Source organism: Rhamphochromis sp. 'chilingali' (genome assembly GCF_963969265.1).
Source record: "Rhamphochromis sp. 'chilingali' genome assembly, chromosome: 5".
NCBI classification, from domain to species: domain Eukaryota; kingdom Metazoa; phylum Chordata; class Actinopteri; order Cichliformes; family Cichlidae; genus Rhamphochromis; species Rhamphochromis sp. 'chilingali'.
In genome coordinates, this window is record NC_137932.1 from 5954394 (window position 1) to 5976043 (window position 21650).

Here is a 21650-nt window from a genome sequence, read left to right on the forward strand (position 1 = left end):
ATTGTACGGCTATTAAGGCCCCAGTTTGAATTCACCCCAGGTTTACTGGCTGTCATTCCCCTGCTGTTTCTCAGCTTCCTTATCTTCTGTCTACTGTCCTATTCAATAAAGAAAAAAAAATGAAATGATAGAGATTAAGCTACATACTAACCTTTATTATAGCGGTTAATAGACAACAGAATTAACTGTTAGCTAGTGTAAAAATTGAAAGGCAGTGGCTTGAAACTGTAAATACTAAAGGGGAATTAATCAGTTACTAAGAGTAGGAAAAAGTTGCAGCTGATGGTGACTTTGAAAGAAAATGCAAGTAAAATATCAAAAATGTAATGAATAACTGAAATAGCTGAGCTTAATTCAGGGAATAATCCTTTTACAAAAGTCATGTGATACAGCACAGGAAAAGCCGGCCAAAGATTGAGCTTGAGAATCTTGGTAAATACAGCCAAGCAATGATGCGATGCAGAGTTCTAATATTTTGATTTCACCATTTGCAAACATTTTCAAAACTATGTGTGATAAATGTAGTCTGCGGAGCAGTTTGTGATGCATAAATTGCAGATAATGCAGCACTTCCCAAAATCCTCACCCTGTAAACCTATTGACTATAATAGGAAAACTCATACTTGATGAGGCCACACTCAGCCGAAGGTATGATCTGGCCAGTCAGACTTTCAAATTTTCCTCCCTAGTGATGCTGGTGACCTTTTCTTCTTTGTGACAATACCAAAGAAGAAAAGTGCAGACAATCGCTTTTTGCCTTTTTACTAAATCACCATAAATTAAAGAAGGGACACAGTTTGACAAGTTAAAAGTCATGGAGATAGATTAAAAAAATCTGCTTTTTTAAGCCAGCAGTATTAATATTTTAGGAAACAAACAAGTAAAGTGGTGTTTGCGGGCTGCACCACACCCGTTGTGCTCATCTGATACACTGTGGGGGTATGTACAACAACAACAACAGAAAAAAAAGTTGAGAGCCATTGATAATGTGCACCACAACCAACAATCACAACAGAATATAACATCATTGCTCTTCTTTGTCAAAGTGACTGCCGCAATAATAGGACACCATGTGGGAAATGTTAGCTTGTTCTGTTGGCATTTTGTTCACTGTGTGAAATTTTGAGCTGGGTAGGCTACAGCTCTGCTGTTCAATAATCATAATGGTTGACAACACAAAGGGAAATGTACTTTCCTGCATGCAGCAAAGAGAATGGTGCAGTTATACAGATTTCAAAGCTGCTCCTCTGTCTCTTTCTGGCAAAACCACCTACACCCCATGACTCAGTCTGTGTTTGCTTTTGCTTTAAGAACAACTCAAGCATCTCAATTACTCAGCCAGTTCCTTCAGATTGTGAAGGGCTTTTCAGATATGAATCCAACTATAGAACTTCACATTACAAAAATCAGAGAAAGAATTTTTGCTTCCAAGAAAGGCCATCCTTCCTGATTTATTTGTCATTACATTTGAACATGTCTTTATTTGCAATATGTACATGTTGCCGTCACACAAGATAGGAAAGAAATCCCAAAGATAATGTAACAACATTGTTTTTCTTTAACGCGGCTTAAAGCACGACACGAAGAGATCACTATCAACCTGGCATTCAGCAAACTTCTTTGTTGCATGGATGTGTAGCTCATCACAATGAGGAAAAAAAAGAATAACAGCATTAAAACTTACGTATTGTTGTAACACTTTGCACAATACCATGTTGCCAAAGAAGCCAGCTAAAAACACATCATTTGAATGACACGCTACAAAACACAAAGTATCTTCATCGCTATCAGCAATAAAACTTTCTCCGTGAGATGAAAACAAACTTTCGCTATAGGTACAGTGATGGTGATGTGTGCATACACTGCAATCAGTAGCTTGTGAGTTAAGTTTGGGACAAGTGGTCAAAAAGGTGTCAAAGGTTATCAGACTAAACATATACAGATACATTATCCTGTCTTCAGAACCCCTTAAGAGTGCACTGTGGTCCATTTCTGACTTATTTTAGTCAGAAGATGATTGTTTACCCATAAAGGCAGTCAAAGACAACATTCAAAAGAAACTTTGGGGTTTTTGAATTAAACTGCAGCTCGGACCCCAAACTTCAAGCTTCCTCTTGTAGAGAATATGTAAAGATATTCACTCGTCATTAGCACATGAGAACAGAGTTACATTTTAGCCTAAAAATTTCACAGAACCAAGGATGTGTGTAAATGGATTGTTTACTTGCCTGGTTTGACAGCAAGCAGTGACATCAAAAGTGGCTTATTAGTGAAATTAATGTGGTTGTGCTATTTTAGGGCTATGCTCCAGAGAATATGCATTCCTTCAGAAAAAGCCATTAATGGGAGCTAATTGTGCACCATAACTGTCAGGTATGACTAATGCAGGACCTGTGCAGGGTAGCAAAGTGTATATCATCCCCTCTTGAGGCTTCACTGCTTGAAATAGTATCTGCCAGACTTGTGTAAAAACACAAGCTAAAATATCAGACAGAAGCTAAGCTCGTTGCAACATGGCAACTGCCTCAACGCTACCCGAAATTGAACCTCCCCCACCCTCATTCTCTGTATTGAACTCTCTTTTCCAAAGATGAGTGATTCCTCGATCAGATAGATTTATTTGTTTTATTATTTTGCTTTTGTTGTTTCAGCAACATTAAATTTAAAACTGTACTTTTGAGTTAAAATATATATTCATAATTTTAATAAATGACATATTAAAAAGGCATGAACATTTTTTTGTATCGAAAAAATATCGACCCGTGACACCAAAGTGTCGAACCGAACCGTGAATTTTGTGTATCGTTGCACCCCTAATATAATATATATATATATATATATATATATATATATATATATATATATATATATATATATATATATATATATATATATACACACACACACACACACACACACACACACACACACACAGTTAGAAGTCTGGAATCTATATACGTCACCAAATGTTGCATTTCCTTGCTTCAGATTCACTGCTAGGCCTTTACTGTGGTCACATTTAATTGCTTATTATTGGGTTTGTATTTAACGACATGCTCGGTTCAGACAGATACGCACGAATTACTTCACCATTGAAGGATATGTAACTGTTTTGCCTTGGGTTGCTTTTGCAGTATGCTTTCCATTTCCACTGTGAAGTTCAGTGTGATCAGTTTTACAGCTACAGCTGAATCTGAGCAGAGTGTAGTCGTGTCATTATCATCAATAAACACCAGTGACTCAGTTCCACTACCAAATGCCACATTTGACCATTTGAATCTACTCCAGATCTTTTATTTGCTTAATTTATAATACAACGGTGCAGAAAACCAGGCCTCACCTGGCTGTGTAACTGCTTGTTAGTCCATTGTCCAATTATAAGTATTTTTTGAGCCTCTTGAAATTAAATACTAATTAAATACTTCTGTTAAACCACTTGAATGAAATCGGAAAGTCTGCACATCTTGATCGTTTGATTTCCAACAAACCAGAATTTACACAATTAAGTCTTTGTCCAAAAACCAAGAACCTAACTGTATGTAAGTCCTGCTTTGAACTGACATTATGTACTTTATGTATATGGCATCCTTAAATGGCTCATGCTTCATTTCATATTTCATGCTGTGTTATCAGATGTGTCACTTGTAGAAACACTGGACACCATTTGCCCTGAATATCTGGCCATTTCACATCTGTGCTTTACTTCAAAGGCCATAAATGAAAATTAGTTTAAGCAGTATTAATGAAGACACTTTTTAAACAGTAGAGAACACAAAAGGACAAACATTAAAAAAACAAACAAAATAAAGCAAATTTGTATGTATGTAGGCAAACATATCTGCATGAGCAGATTTTAGGAGTACTAGGGATTTGACAGATGGCTAGCTTTACTGAGGAAAAATGCAGGCCTGTGGCTCCATTGAGATTTTTCTGATTCATGCCAGTGCATTTGTTTTAATGAGAAGGGAACCGTGTTCCCTATTATAATTATTATTATTTTGATTTTCAAGAGTTTGATCCTTTATTGATGAACGCTCTATATTTTTTTTCTTATGTCCCTCTGGAAATAAGTCCTTTGTCATGGTTTAAGAAAGTGTAAATATTCTCACATCTTCTTTTTTTATTTTATTTAAATCTTGCGGTGTGAGGCAGTCAGCCCAGAGACAAATGCATTTTTGAGCTGATGGGGGCAGATTATAGTATATTAAAGACAATCCTAGGTGGCAAACTGAGATGATACAGGGCAAGACTCCACAGGGCAGCTCCAATTTTAACAGCAGCTCAAACAACAACAGTATAGTATTGGTTTAGGTGAATAAGTTACACTGTGTTGATCTGAACCTTCCTAAACCTCTGCTTGTTAATAATTGGTTAAGTTCAATAGGTTACTGTATGAGCTTCTCTCTTCAAAGTTTCTTTAGGGCTTGTGGAACCTAAAAATCCGTCAGGAGAGGATGAAGCAAACATGGATTTAAGCCATTGCAATGCAAACTGGGCTCCAACATGGAATGCTTCCTTTACTCAAACCCTCTGTCTCAGCAGTCTCTCTCAATCCACAGGCCTCCCTCTTCTTGCCCTCTTGCTTGACCTCTCTCCAGTCACTGTGGCAAATCTTGGCTGACAGAGGGCCTGCAGGGAGAGAAGTCTGGAACAAAAGGAAGGTGGAGGGGGGGAAAAATTGTACATCCTGGAAAAACTTTCCTCAAAGTCTGCAGGCGCAGTGACATTCCCCAGAGGACGGTGTTCTCTTCCTGGGCTCCCTGGAGGTGTTTGGAAAGAAGGTGTGACTGCTATATGTGCCCTGGTTTAGAAAGGTAGGCAATGAGCGCTACCACTACCCCTACATACACACCGGTGCCTATAGTGATGGAGAGGGCAGCTAAGAACAAAGCCCTTCGGGAGGCGATGTTGGCCAGCGGGAAGTCACCTTTGTTCACTGCCTTAGTGGTCTGTAAAAGAGAAAACAAAGAAGAAGAAGAAGAAGAAACTCAGAGGCTGATATCATTTGCAACGACTTCAAGAGAAATGGTGAGCCACTGAAAAATATGTTGTTTATCGTTTCTATTGCAATGTAAAACCTAAAGTCATGGAAATGGAGAGACCAACTGACTGACCTGTGCAAATAAATACATGAACTGAATAAAAAAATGCATTGCAGGACTAAGAAATCGCAATCAGTGTGAAAATGTGAAGGACAGGAGGTTATGGTCACCTCAGCTGCTATCACTGAATGACAAAAATCGTATGGTGGGAAACAAGATAGATAATTTATCATTGAACTAAAAAAATAATAATTATTTTCATATTTATATATCACACAGTTAATCCATGCTTTCAAGTCACAGAGTGTAAAGCTGGTTCTTTGTGTGCCCACACTGCTTTTTTCCCCCTCCAAAGAGTGACTCCCACTGACATGACCCATTTACAACAGGCACATATAGATCCTCTTCACGAACCCCTGTTAGTGTAGCTAGAAAAAGCAGCCGTTAAACCGCAGTAAATACTAGTTTTTGTTTTCAATCAAATAAGAATCCTAAAATTGGTGTTATATTTTGTCCTCTGACATACATTTATTTTTCAAGCAATCTGCTTTTATAACAAAAACCACTCTGAGAGCACAAACCTCTGCCAAGGCTTCTCGTTGTCTGGGCAGTATTTGGTTTCAAGGAAATGGGAAATGGCATTGAGATCTTTATGCATTCATTTTGCTTTCTTTGTTCTTTTTATTCATTCTTTAAGAAGCGTGTTGTACAATAAAAAGTAATTTCAGGCTTTTCTTTTTTCTCTGTTGAAACCCATTTTAATATACTTGACATGTTTTTCAGTACAATTATGTTTTACTTTACTTACTAAACTTAATTTTAAATGTTTAGTGATAAATGTCAAGCGAAAACGTTTCTATTGATTTTTTGTTTGATAGTTTTGTTTTCCAAATAAAATCATACTTGTTCATGAGCATGTATTCAAATTGTTATTTATTTAAACACTTAGCCTTTTACTGTAATGTATATAACAACATCAAAATATAATATTAATAATATTATAATAAATATAATATTTATTCACTGTTTTCCCATACGTTGTCAATACAAACAATGGCAGTGATAAACATATTTTTAAATACCTACAGCTTTACTATCACTTTGACTTTCAGATCAACCTATTAACATTAAAGGAAAGGTCAAAGGTCAAATGGGGAATGATATTTTATATCGTTATACTGTACTGTACTTTCAATACTAAGAATCATAGTTTATAGGTGAGGTTATAAGGCTTTTGTCAGTTTTTAAATCCATTAATTATTAAGCTGACCTTTAAGACCTTGTAGGATGAAATCCAAGTTTTAATGAATTGTTAACATTACCCAACTCTACACACAAAGTTTTATCAGAAGTGATTCAAAACTCTTTGAGCTTTTCTGTGTTTACAGACATGAATGATGACACGCATGCAGGTACTGCAGCCTTTTTTTCTAAGTATATATGCCAACTGGAAAACCAATTGACAAAAAGAAAAATATATATATGTATGTATACATTTACAATATAATCACGTATATATGATTTGCCATTTGACTAAATTTGATTTGTATATTTAATCTGTCTGATTTGTGTTTCCAGGAAACTACTGACTTTGTGTTTTACAGTGCAAACACTGAAGCGATTATGTTGCATGATTCAGCGTAATGAATATAAGCTTGAGCATTAATATAGTGTATTTTTAGAAGTGTATTAGAAGAGTCTATGGTAAAAGAAGAAACTAAATGAACACTGTGAGATTAACAATGGGCAGTACTTACATTCTCAGAAATAACAATTATTTGATATGTAATAACTTCAGAAATAAACAGACTGAAACTTGGTTATGTTTTGAAGTGGTCCGTTTCCTGCCTCATTAGTCACTGTAGATGTATATTAAACATGTTGGTTGTATTTAAACACATCTAAATGTAATCATGTAGGTGAAAAATTCATCCTAATTTTGTGGTGATTGTAATGTGAAGTCTGGGCTCCAAAACACTGAGCTGAAAATGATTATAAAGCAGGGAGCTGCAGAGTTGTGCAGTGTTTGGATGTAGTATTTGGAATCTACATCAAAACATACATTTTTTTAGCATTTATCATCACACTATAATTATTGTAATATATGCATGCATGTATGTTTCCTATCTCCCACACATAGGGCGGGGGATTTGCTAGTTAATAATGGTAAATAGAGAATCTCCTCTCTAAAGCAGGAGCAGGTATAAAGACTTGTGGTTGCTGTGCTATGTAACCTTTAGCTATCTTCTTGTTCAAATGGATTTCCTCGCCAGAAGGGAAAGGAAGGGAAAATAGACTATTTTGATTTCTCTTTTTCATTTAGTTCACTGAGTGGAGGTTATCCCTGAAGCAGAAATTACAGAGCATAAACTGTTATATTGGCGTTTTTTGGCCTTTGTATTGGCTTTTTAAGTTTCTTGTTTCATTTTTCTTCCACTAAATTAAAATAAATTCAGTTTTTTTATTACAATGCCTTACTGTATTTACTACTTTTTTTTTCTTCACAGCAGTCAAAGATTCAGCAGTCTCCAGTGTTCAACATGTTTATAAATTACAACCATAATTCAATGTGCCAACAACACAACACAGTCAGATGGGTGTGAACCTGTGCTAACAGAATTTTGAAATGCACTGTGTGGATGCATGAAATGGCCTTCATTATTCTTGTATCCAATTTAATAATGATGTGTGGCATGTGAGTATGATGAAGTTGGCCTTAGGGTCACACTAGCTCACTCTGCCACTTTCATTTTGGAGGTGAGCCACAGCACCAAGTACTCATGAGGTAACATTTCTTACTAAAAATCAAGGTTAACAGGGATTGCACTGCTACTCAGGTGCAGCTCTCTCAGTAGTCAGAGAGTTTGCATCTGGCAGAGGCAGGGAGTGGAACCCTAAACACAAAGTCTCCATTAAAAAAAAAAAGAGCTATACTTGGTTTGACCTTTGACTTTGAAAGTCTTGCATATGAGTTGCTTTTGTAGAATTGCTTTGCTCAACATAAGGGAAAACTGAGAAGAATTCTGAAATCTTCTTCTCATTGAGAAGAGCGAGCTGGTTCAGGTATGTAGTCTAATAGCATCTTTCTTTATTTAAGTGTGGTCTTGTTGGATATCTGAGGGGAGAGAAGAAATACTGACTGGAGTAAGGATTACTTGAAGTTTACTTTTTTAACATAGTATAATCTGAGATAGTTCTCGAGGCTTTCTGAAGGCCTTTCAAAGTTGCTTTTCCTTGAAGATTGGCTGTTTGGTTTTTTCTTGTGCTAGTCATATAAATAGTAAAACAAAATCTGTCTTTGTAACATTAAGCCAGTATAATGTTTAAGTATTGCACTTAAAATTTAATATTTTATACAGTACTGTATAATGCTAATACTGTTTTTAGCCGCCTGTAACAAAAACACATAATTTATTCTAATTTCTTTAGTTGAATCTACAAAAAAAAAAAGCCAAAGATGACATAACACAGTATTTTTGTAGCAATAAGGTGATTCCCAAATAGCTGTTAGCTGAAAACGTATCTTGGCATCGAGTGCAACATGTCCTTAAACAAAATGAGGACATTTTCCTTCAGGAAAATGAGGATAGTAGAGAAAATAGAGAGTGGAAGATGCAATAAAAAGTGGCAAGACTATTTCCTAAACTATATTTGAAGGTGATGCTGACATTTTTTACTATTTACAAAGAAGAAAATCCAGCAATGACGTTTGACAGGACCCGAGAGATGCATCTGGCTCTTCAGTTGCGTCATTAGAAATGGTCTTACTGGGAGACCATGTGAAACATACAGTGGAACAGTATCAGCCATAGATTGGCCTCCCCAGAGTTCGGACCGCAACATTTTTGAAGCAGTGTGGGAACATCTTGACAGAACAGAACAAAAGGCAGCACACATCTAAAAAGAGCTTTAAATGTCCTTCAAGAAGCCTGGAGAACTATTCATCAATCAGACTCAGAATACTTTATTAATCCCTAAGAAAATTATTTGGTCACAGTTGCTCCAAGACAATAAGAACAGTAACAGACTGAACTAAATTAAATAATACAATATATTACAAAGTGACAAATTTAAGAAATTGGCTCTAATACATGCAAACAGCTTAGTTCAGTCTTTCTTCAATAATGAAGGTGCTCATACCAATTATTGACATTCAAACTTATTAGAATTGTGCAAACTCTGTGTTTGCCTTAGAAACTGTATTATGTTTGCACGTTTTAATAAATCGCCGCACCTACTTCCTGTTCTACCAGCAAAATATAAGGAAATATCGGAAGGCTCAACTCTTTCGCACATTACAGTACAGTTTACAGAAATACAGTGATAACAAAGAATGAGTGCAGTGTGCGATAAATCTAATGTAAAATATATATTGAAATTTCTATTAGGAAGATTGTCTTGATGCTAGCTCTGTTTAGATTACTGCACATCCCTCTCTCCCGTTTCCCCACTTCAAACTCATCACTTTTTCCTGAGGTCATTTATTCTCTGCCAAACCAATCAGATTGTGCTTTCTCTCCCACTGCCAGGTGTTATTTTAGTGTGGAATTAATGCAATTCTCTTCAACCTTACTGGTGGGTTCTTCACATCCCTCCAGTTCTCATGTCATCACTCCTCGTCCACCACCAGGGTCTAGACTCCATAAAATGACTAACCCGTTAAAATAATGACATCACAATGGGGTCTACTCACAAAAGGCTAATGGCATATTTCTTTTCCCTTTTGTGCATATTAAGTCGAATACATTATTTTAATTACTCTTTAAGTGTCTTGCTTTATCGCTCTCTCCTGACAAAAATATTGTATTATTCATAGTCTCTGCCAATTTGCACTACAGTCATGCAAACAGCGACAAAGCAGCTGTACCAGAATATGACCTCTAGTTACTCATGCCTTCCTCCATTTAGCTCGAAATTCTGGATCTCATTCTCTGCAGTTTCTCACCAGGGTAAAATAACTCCAGTGAAGCAGATATAAATGAATTTTGCATATTTAGTCTGGCTTTAGCCAATTATATTAGAACAGAACGACAGGCATTGTTTATGTAGTCATTTCAATATATTGTTAAGAACATAAATGCAGACAGGATTAATAATCAGTTGTTTTCTGCTTTTAAGGAAGCATTGTTAATTGCCATGAGCTCAGAGCTCAAGAGGATTTTTTGATGCTTACTGGACGGAAAACTTTGTGTTGGGGTTGTTTTTTAGGGTACGGAGACAATTACGAAGCATTTAAACAAAATCAGATGCCTAAAACTTTCTGTATGTTTCTGCGAGTGCCCACAGCAAGTGAAGAAGATGTTTCACTGCAGATTACTGAAAAACCAATCACTAGTTTGAATTCCTGACTTTTGTGGATGTAGCCCTGGCTCAGACACAACGCATCTGTCAGAACCTTCTGTAGTTTTGCAGAATGCACGCAGAGTGGCCATTAGGAAGGGTCTTGTATCACTTTGATTGTTTGAACTTAATAAAAAAAACAGCACAAGGTATTGCCACTTTGCTCTGTTTCTCTAAGGCTGAGCAGATTTTTGAAGACAAAGTTAATAGTCCAAGACAAAGACAGCTAGATTAGAGCCAACGAGAGAGGCTCTTTAGACAAATGCCTCGAAAGGTCAGGAAGAAAATCCAGACGAAATATGTGCATTCGAGGCAGCCTTCAGCTTCCACATCAATACAGTAATCACTGGAACAGAAGCTCCATTATGAGGGGTTTATGGGAAATTAGGCTTTAATTTGCTTTCAAAATGACACAAAGCACATTCTCCCTCTGACAATATATTAGCACAACCCCACAGAGGTCTTTGGGGACACTAAAATAGTTCTGACTTGTTTTGAGATTCAGACTGAAGAGGGGGTTTTTTCTACAGAGGCTATTCAAAGGGCACTCACTCGAGGGTCAGTTTCTCTGGTGCATTTGTCAAATATGATACGCAATGTTTGTCAGTTAAAATGAAATCAAGGCATTTTGTGACAAACTGAAATAATGCTGTAATGTGGACTGAGAGTGATGAAAATATCGCAGCTTAACTTTTAACACTGTCAATCATTGTATTTTTCCTTGAATACCCTTGAGAGCAAAATGGTTAGAAGCATTTAAGGCTTTATCTCCACCACCTTGACAAAATGATTGAAATGTGGTGTCATAGAAAAAAGATAACATCTGAGACTCGGCTGCATGGAGACTCGGCACCCTTAACAGGTTTTTCTTCCAAACAAACAACACTCGACGCCCCCTTCTCTGTGTCTGTGTCTCCGCCTCCCTCGCACAGACAGGCACAAATAGAGAAACAGTTTCACTATAACGAGCTCATTCATTTTCATTCTTTATTATGGCTCGTACGCCATACGATAACTTCAGGGGAGTCTTATTTGCAAGATCGTGAAATAGATTGTTGCTGCTCCTCAGCCCTGCACTTTCCAGTGCAGATGTCTCAGAGCTAAGTGACGAATTTATCAGCATCTCCAAAACAAAACACTCACCCAATTAGCGGCAATAATTGAAACTCAATTCCGCTTCCCAATCAAATGCTCAAAGCTAATTTCCCTCAGATATTTATGGTATTCCAGTTATTATCAGCTGATGTGTGCGTTTGTGGGGGGAGGTTAACACTGAATCTCAAAATTGTGCACCACAAGTTACCATAAAGACATTATGCACAATAAAAGCCGTTGTCTTTGGCGAACAGCGTTACAGCAGCATATGAATGCATGTCTGTTTTTGTGTTAAGGTGTTTGCTGACGCCTTCACTCACTCGTCTCCTTGGCAAAGCAGCGGCGCTGTATTTGACTAGGCCTGACCTTCCAGTGGAACAAAAACACTATTGATCTGCCATCCACAGAGTCTATTACAGTCGCTAACGTGTTTGTTTTTAAATGTCCTTAGAGTAAGTGGTGAAGCTGATGTGCTATCATTTCTAAAATATAAATAAATAAATTTCTTTGCCCTTGTCACATCTACAGTGTTCTACAAAGACAGAAAGCTCTGCCAAAGCAATGAAATGAGCAGGGTGTGTATATGTGAAAGGAACCTGCGACAGAGGTAAATCCCTATCTTAGAAAACTGATTTCCATCCCAGTTTGCATGTTAGGTGTGTTTTAACAGTCAGGTACAGGAGTGGATAATTCATTTTCCCAGAGGGCCACATGAGAACCTGGGACTGTTGTGGAAGGTACAGCCTTCTACAACAGTCCCAGTTTCTCAAGCGGCCCCTTGAGACAATTAATTGCCCAGCCTCGGTCAGGTAGCTTGTTGTAGGTAGGCAATATTTATAAGCATGGCTTAGGGTTGCTTAAGCATTCTCTCTCAGTAGATCTATTGAAGCTTTCTGATTGAAGTAAAGGGTAAATCAATATAGTTTTCATATACGGAATTTTCTTGATGCACTGATTGGAAATTTCAAAAACGTAACTGATTTTGCTATGTGGTCCACAGCTCTTCCAAAACAGTGCCCTCAACCCAGCAGCGAGCGAAACGCATGCTTTGTTGTATCTGAAAGCTCCATTTGTCTGATTTTTACCCCCAAACATCATTGTGACAGACAGATTACCTTAGGCAACAATGCAACATCTGTTTATTGTTTTCTCTCATCAGTTCTGGACAGCACATTCTCATCCCAGGGCATCACTTACTGCTGTTCCGGCAAATGACGCAGGCAGAGATGCACACAGGGTGCGTGCCATGGAAATATTAGATTTGGAAAAATAGCTGTCTTATTTTTGAGATCTACAAAGTACTCATTTGGAGTGGCAGTGGAATAATCAGCCAGAAGAACATGGCTTTGAATTTAGGGACTTTGTTTTGCTCTTTGCTTCGCTTGGTTAGGTTTGGAAATTGAAACAGGGTTCGCTTGAATGCTCGCAGGATTGGGATGTTGGTATCACTAAGGATAGGATTCTAAGATTAACAAAGTCAGAATGATACTATTGATTGTGTGATGATTGCACAGTTTAGGAGGACCAGTTGCTAATCTTGCTATTTGAACCCATGTCTAAAACAAAAACACAGAAAATCAAAATTATCCTTTAATTATATTAGATAACATCCAATCCAAAAAGGAAATCTGACTCAGCTACAACTAGTTATGGTTTGTGTTGGCTTCTTTTAATGAGTCATATATTCCTCAGCCATTATATTTTTATGAAGTAAAAGCTGATAAAGATTCTGATTTTACCTACATGTTGAGTTGATATTGCCATTATTGGCCACCAGTGCAGTGCAAATGCACCGGTAAGCATACTCAGACATGTGCTCTGCTAGCTCCTATAGAATCACCACTTTCAGGTTGGTCCTTCTGAATAACGGCATGAAACGAAGACCAGTGAAGTGGGTTATTGAACTATAAAATTAAGCGATCCCAAACTTCCTCCATATCTTTGAAATCCTGACAGCTCTTCAGGAAAGCACCTTCTAAAGGGGGGAGATTGGCAGAAAAATCATCCATCCCTAAACACAGCCATCACTTCCCCATAATTACCCAGGAAGAATCAAATTAGCTCCTGACAAGATAATTCACTGACGGGCTTAGACTACTTGCGCCCAAGATAAGGCAGCTAAATGCTTGAGCTTTTGATAAGAATTTGTGGTCAGACGCAGGGCAATTTAATGAAAAGCTTGTCTGTCTCTAGCACGTTTGTGTGTTTGTATGTGCAGTGCGTGTGTTTACATGCATTTTCGGACATACTGTGTGTTTACGCTTGTGCTGATAGCCTTTTAATGTGTTGTCTTTATTATGCTGATGATTCACAGGACAGACTTGATTAGCGGCAAGACAAGAGGCACTCCCTGTGCTCTTTGGTTGACATAACATCATCAGAGTCATTTCAAAGAGAACTGAAAAGAGGGAGGAAGTCTGGCTGGAATCTATTAGATACCTATTATGTTGTGATTGCAGACGTTACTGAAAAGAAAATATTGGTAAAGCTTCTCGCTTCAGATTACGTTGTTTAGGGTCATTTTTAGTATTTTTTTATGCTGGACTGCAATAAAACATTCGTTTTTAGTGCATCAGTCAAAAGAATGCCAGTGTGTCTGCAAAATAATTACGGCTCATCTTTCCCAAGGGCTCACCATCTTTAATACATCAGCCCGCCTTTAATTGGGTTCATCTTCAGTCCTCTTGAAAAGTCTACACGTTCAGAGATCCTCTCTCATCTTATTATTTTGAATACAACCTTTCTTGGCATTTACAGATAGAACCTTGAAAGTGATTTATAGACTCTTCCTAAAGGAGGCTCTCAGCCTGTTTACAGAGCATCAAGCAGCCATTACAGATTGGCCTTGAGTTATTGATGCATAGCTCAGTAAAAATTGGCCTTGCAGTAAGCGAGTCAGCTGTCAGTCCTTTTTTAAGAGTGAAGGCTCTTAATCTTTTGGTAATGAGTCATACATAAAGACGGATAGATGTGTGTGTTTACATGTTTGTGTGTTCCCATCTCTACGAATTTATAGAAGCATGTGTATGGGTGATTGGGGGGGAGGGGGTGGGGGCATGCTAGACCTTGACAACCAGATGCTGCATCATTCATGTGTGACAGACCACAACTTTGAAAGGGTATGCATTGCATGCCTGTGTTAATATGTGCATGTGTGGCCTCACCCCTTGTGAGAAGTAAAATGCTGCAATCCCCAAAGGCCAGAAACAGCAGAGCATGGAGAATATGGCCAGGCCGAGATGATCTCGTGGAGGGACAACTATGAAGTTGTCTTCACTCTCGCTGTCGGTAGAACAGTCTGTCTGCACAGAAAACAGCAGTTAATGTTAAAACATATAGCCATTTAAAATTTCATGATGTATATGGGCAGACTGTGTAGTTTCAGTGGCGATGTAGCAGTAAACAGGTGGTTTGAGAAAACACTGGAATTGATTCCTTTTGATTTTTGATGCAGACAGCTGCATCAAAATGCAGACAAAGACTGATGCCACTCTTATGCTTTGCAAAATTTAAGGCTATTGACAACAATCAGTTAGTATACAGCCTGGAGAACTGTAGAGACTAACAGCTAATCTACCCCTGCACAAAAGGCCACAAGCACTTCATTAACTGAAAAGCTATATTTTTGTCACAACTCATAGCCAATGACAAGATGGGTTGTTATGCCAATTGTGACTTTGTTTACAATAGTAAAAACAAAAGTAAAAATAATAAACATGAAGTATGTGGGGTCAGAGGTATCAGTTGTGGCATGGATGATTGAGATAAGCATTTTTCTGTTGTTGAAAGTGGAGTGGATCTTTTTGTTACTTAATTTTCTTAGGTCATTTTTTTCAACCCACAAGACAAAATTTTTTGTTGCTAAAAGTTTTTGCTGCATCTGAAATTTTTGAGTTAAGATCTCAAAATTTTGAAATGCAAAGAAAAAATTTAAAAAGCTAAAAACAAAAAAAACCACTACAAATGGAGAAAATAACCTGAAATTTCAAGCTACCAAGTTGGAATTTGTGTTGACTTGTGAATGAGAAAAAAATGTTTGTTTGCTTTTTTAGTGCCAGAATAAAGCTTCCATGGTAAGTAGGCAAACTTTGATTCTATTTGACAGAACTCTGTTTTATGTGCTAACCAGTTTTTGGTTGAAGACTAAAGTTAAAACCTGACCAACTTAGGTTAGATATTAGCCATTCGTCTTTTGGTATCGGCATATATAATAGCCCAAAAATGAACATTTAAAAAGATAGCAACCAGCTGATCCAAACCAAAATAAATAACCAAACAAAACAGATATTAGCAATATCTGTTTATATTAGGTTTGTGAGAAAGAAAAAAATAATCAGCCATTATATTGAAATATCTCAGTTTTAGATATTGGTATCACTCTTAAAACAGATTCAATATCCTCTAATCCTCAGTGAAAGCACAAGCATTATTAACCGTTGAACAGTTTCTAACTACTGAGATAGAAATTTCTCATTGCAAACTCATAGCAATACAGGTAATACAAGTAATATCACCAAGACACCTCATCCTGTATATTTTTGGGCGCCTAAGTCCAACCATGTGGAACTTCTGTAAATTTTCTGTCACTGGATGATGAAATTTGCCAACAAACATGCAGATAAAAACAGGATTTACTTTAAAATACATATGAGTAAGACTTCATTTATATGGTACAGCAGTCTTTGTACAGGTAGAGTTGGTTTTCAAGTTGAGTGGGTGGGAAAAGAATCTCCACTTATTGAGAAAGAAAAAGGCATTTGTGTAATGGGAAACAAAACATACCAGCGTATGCAGGATCATTTGCTTCCACATAATGTCACAGCTCACATTTATAGACTTTTGGTGATGGCCCATTAGTTTCTCATTAGTTCTGAGATATGCAGATTCCTACATTTTGGCATCTAAACAACAGATGGCATGAAAAAAATAGCTACGGTTGAAAGTACACCCCATTTCAGATGTGAAATAGTTATGAATCAAACACACCTCCTCCCTAAAGCTTTATGAAACTATTTCACGCTCCATGCAACATTTCTCACAAGAAACTGCAGCAAAAGAGAATAGATGCTCATACATCTGCATACAGTTTAGGATGATGCAAATTCAGAGTCCTGATCCAGAGCTGAAAAGATCAGTATGTGTTACAATTCACAAGTCGGTACAGGACGTTCTGACTACGTCATTCTCTAGCATGCACGTATACAAACACGTTCCTCTTGCGGCTTTGTTGTTGGATTCTTCGACGAAGCCGAGACCAAGTACAGAGATTTATTTTCCAGGGATGAAAAGAAGTCTCAGATTGAGGCCACAGTTTCTATATGAGACATTAAGCTGCATCCTTCCCACATTATCCTGTTTGAAGGATGATCCAGCATGAGGGTGGAACATGGAAAATAAATGAAAAATACAATCAAGGCTAACAAATTGTGGGTGACTATTGTGTCAAATAAATAGACGTCAATTTTGCTCAACATTTCAATAAGAGAGATGATGTCTGCACAGATGTTGGATGTCAGGCAAAAGGTCAGGGAAGGAAGGCAGAGTACGTGAGAATCGTTATGATATATGATCTGACCAGATAATATTATTTATTATTTTTTAAGATAGCTATAGTGACAATTTTATTCTTTTTTATACAAGTTCTGGTTAAGGCAGGGGTGTCAAACTCCAGTCCCGGAGGGCCAGTGTCCTGAAACTTTGCTGCAGCACACCTGAATAAAATTAGTAGGTCATTAAGAAGACTACAGAACTTGACTGTATGCTGAGGTGGCAGTTCAGCCATTTGATTCATGTTACAGAAGCTCATGAGTGAATGAACATGGTGCAATAAAAGTACTTTTAGAAGTTACCACCTTTCCTATCGCTCACACGTTGATTCCAGATATTGTATCAAGAACCAATCCTAGACCATGGCTGGCTTGATAGAAGAGTGTACAGTTTTTACTTAAAAATGCATTTCTGATGTTTATTTTTGTGTTTCATATCGGTGAACAAGAGTGCAGAACAGTGACATTAGCATTATATTGAAAGTTACGCTTCTGTAAACATGTTAGAGTATTGGAAATACATTTGGTTTGAGGGCAAAACAGTTTTTAATTAATTTCAATAACACACCCTCCTTGTAACAATGTTGCCTGATTGATGATGAGGATTAGCGGGTGGGTGGCTGAGATGTATGGGGGCCCTGCCCACCGTCTCCAAAAATAGACCCTTTGAATGCAACCGTATTAGAGAAAGTAATTGAGCCGCAGAAGAACATTTCTAATTTCTCTGTGCACTCAGACAATGCCACGCTGTGTGAAAAGCTTTGCCTACAAAGCCGTTAAAAGCTGCAAAAACGGGCCCCTGTCTAGGTGGTCAATATATTTTCATGCTCTTTATAATGACATGTGGACACCAGAAGGTTGCAACACATGAACATAATGCAGCTTAAAGAGTGCATAATGTCAGTCTGCTGTTGTGGCCTTAAGCAAGCACTATGGTGCAATCTCTGCAGAGCCAGCCCTGCTGTGTGCTGTGCCTTAGAGCTCCCTGACAATATCTGCACAGCCTTCTGGCTGTTTGGAGAATCAAAACACACATCATCCAGGGATTCTATTGGCTTAGATTACTGTGGGGAGAAAAGTTCAGGAAGCAGGGGAGGCAGGCAGGTGAAGATTTAGGTTGTCTGAAATCAGTGCAGACCTGCAGATAAGTCTGTGTTTAAGGAAGGAAGGTCATTAATCACAAACCTTCAAAGTAAAACAGGCCACTAACCCGTCTGGAAGACTGTCTCAGTTGTCAGTGAAATTACTTTATCTTTTACAGCATTTTTCTCAAAATTAATGATGGGTATGAAATCAAATCAAGAGCTGAATGACGTTACGGGTCGCAAACTTCTTTACCGGGTTTACAGAAAAACCCATCAACAAAAACTGTTGGATACTGTTTGTGACCACAATATTTAAACTTAGCCCTGCTTCCTGGCCCAACAAAAGCTTATTATTGTTATTAGAATATAATGGTTATTAGAACTGGAAAGTGAATGATGACAAAGGACCGCGTTACCTAGAACAACACAGTGAATCACAGAATAGAATAGCCCTTTATTGTTATTGTACATGTACAATGAAATCATGGTTGATCCACTTCAACTGTGTAGGAATAAAATGTAAATAGCAAGGCAGCAGCAATAAATAAAAAACTGGAGAAATATATAGAAATAGAAACATTTCATTATTTATCATCATTTATTTCACAAAGCTTGAGGGGATAGGTTAATTGGAAAATCCAAATTGCCATTGTGTGAATGGTGTGAATGTGCGAGTGAATGTGAGTGCGAATGGTTGTCTGTCCCTGTGTGTTGGCCCTGCAACAGACTGGCGACCTGTCCAGGGTGTACCCCGCCTCTCGCCCTATGACAGCTGGAATAGGCTCCAGCGCCCCCCGCGACCCTGAAAAGGATAAGCGGAAGCGAATGGATGGATGGATATTTCACAATGATTGCTTCTAAAAACACACCCTGCAAACCGTGCTGCTTTAACCTCTCTGCTCTGTGTCTCTGTTAAGCTCAGCTAAGTTAAATAGACACCCAGACCACAAGAGTTCCAGATAAATACACCACCACACGTTTTTAGTTTGTAATAGGAGATGCTTAAGTAAGAAAACCTTTATATTATTTATTACAGACATATTTATCTGGAAGATGCTGTAGATTATACCTTCAGTTTAAACAGCTTTGTAGTTTTTTGCCAAACTTTAAATGAGCAAATGCGCATGTGGGTTTGTTATGAAATGTTTATCTCTCCAGTAGCAGAAAGGACTAATGACTTGTGTATGCAGATGATGCTATCTGTGCTCAGATATCTCCTACGAGGTGTAAATCCTGTCAACATGCGGTAACTGGCTGACAGTTAATGAACAGCTAACTGATGATTTCACCATTCTGCTGTGACAGCTTAAACAAAAGCTTGTGTAATTTGCACTACAGGAAATGTGCCCCCCAACCTGTAGAATTTAATTAAATGTTTTATTTATTGATTTATTTTCATCAGATCTGATGTCATCTAAATGTCACAATTCCTGATGACAACAGCAAGATCATTTTTAATCTTTGCAAAAATCATAGGGAGGATTTTCACAAATTTGGGTACCGAAGCATTTTATTTTATTACACATTACATGTATTATTTCATAAAATAACCCATTGTGTGTGTGTCTACCCGATAGTTTAGTATGCACTTCTGCCATTATTTTGTGAACAAAATTAAATACATCATTTTCCACTAATATCCAAAACAGTGCAATAAAAGAAAATGAAAGTTATATCTTCAACTACTTTAAAAGCAAAAGCCAGCAGTTTAAATAACAGAAATTAATTGTGTGAGGCTACGCAAAGGTAAAGTACTACAGGATGGTCTCTAGAAAGAAACTACTTAACAGCCACAGGGCACTGAATTATTTACCTGCTTAAAAAAATAGATTACATTCAGAATATTTATATTTCGGGTGGTGAATATGAATTCAGGTGAAATGAAAAGAAATCGTGCAAGAAAACAAAGAACGTTAAAGCAACAAGCAGAAGTCTGTAGCCACTAGCGATTCAGTACTAATCGACACAAAAAAGCACTATTGTAACAACCGTAATGACCTTTTTCCATTAGTACCTACTCCGGTCACCTCGGCACAGCTCAAAATGGTTTTTAGGGATTTCCATTAGGTCATAGTACCTGGTACCAGGTTTTTTTTTTTAATACCTACTCGACCGGGGTTTCAAGCTATCTGAGGCGATCCAAAAATGTGACATCAGCAGACTGCATGCCACGGATTGGCTAGTCAGTGGCATCACTCAATGATTTATGAAAGCATCTTCTTCACAGAAATCAAAACAACCATTTATGAAACTATGAGGGGAGTGGCTGCACAGAAACAATACTCTGGTCTTGGAGTTTGACAAAAGAGCCACAGACTGAGTAGCAGGTATCACATAGAAATGATATTATGGGGTATTGCCATAACAACCACATGCACATTTGGTGGTACTCTGTTGTGTCTTCACCTCTAGCTGACACTCAACTTTACAGTCAGGTAGGCACACAGCCCCTCACCTCGCTAGCAGCTGAACACAAACAGCAACAATAGAACAATGAACTTCAAGGTCAGTTAAGCACTCATTTCAGCAGCATTGGCATATTAAATATTTAATGTAACTATTAACCTGGCCAGTGTACCCATTACCATTAACCATTTAACTATCAGAAATTCCCAGATGGATAACAAACCCAGCCTCAGCGCATCATAAGCTAGCATACAGCTAATGCTGGTATCAAGATAAATGCAATGCGTTAGGAAGGGCATCAGACATAAAATCTGTGCCAGTTCAACCATGCAGGTCCATCCACAGAGTTAATTTAACAGGATAACACCAAAAACAGTTATGTTTCTCTTAACGTCCCAGCAACTAGACAGAAAGAATGCTAGCCTACATTACCAACTACTTATCAAATCAAATATCTGGCATACAAACACCATACAGTTCCGCAACTGTATTTTTCTTTATTTTTCACCACATCAGACAACCTAAAAAAATAGTGTTGTCATTGGGGTTATTGTTTGCACTGTTCTAATCACAATCATTTTTTCACTCCTATGCTTCTGAAAATGGCATAAAGTATCAAATTTAATTTAATGTAATGTCTAAATTTGCATTTTCTTCTAACTAACAGAGCAACACTGCTCTGGTTATTTAAAAAAAAAAAAAGCCTCATCACATTCGATATATGACCTCAGTAAAAATGTTCCTAATAACCATATTTTCTCAGATGTTAGTTTATAGTCTATCAATACAGCACAATGTTTATTCTGTAACTTGTGGTTCCATTTAGAGTGAAAAAAAGTATGATTTAGGGTGCAGATACAATTTGCTACCATGAGTGCTCACCATCCCTTGTTCTCACAGTCAGATCCCCATTTAGCTAGTAAAAAAAGATGCCCTAGATGTGTGGTTTTAGGGGTTTCAGAGGAATAACAGAAGAAACACCAAGTAAAAAATAATATAATCTTTACCATATGATTAGTAAGATTTACACAGTACCTGAGTGCACAAACTCTGGGTCGACGACACTCCTGTATGTGAGAGGCATATTCAGTATTAAGAGCTTTTCATGATGTCGTTCTCCCAAACATGTATTGCAG

General features: G+C 37.6%; 1 protein-coding gene across 1 annotated transcript in view; it reads right to left on the reverse strand.

Annotated features, from left to right (window-relative positions):
• Window positions 1-2949: 2949 nt before the first annotated feature.
• Window positions 2950-21650, reverse strand: part of syndig1l (synapse differentiation inducing 1-like) — a 60697-nt gene continuing 41996 nt past the window's right edge. The window contains 2 exon segments of the mRNA XM_080881884.1: window positions 2950-4949; window positions 14642-14779. Of these exon segments, the coding sequence (XP_080738010.1) occupies window positions 4791-4949; window positions 14642-14779 (297 nt within the window). The 3' untranslated portion in view covers window positions 2950-4790.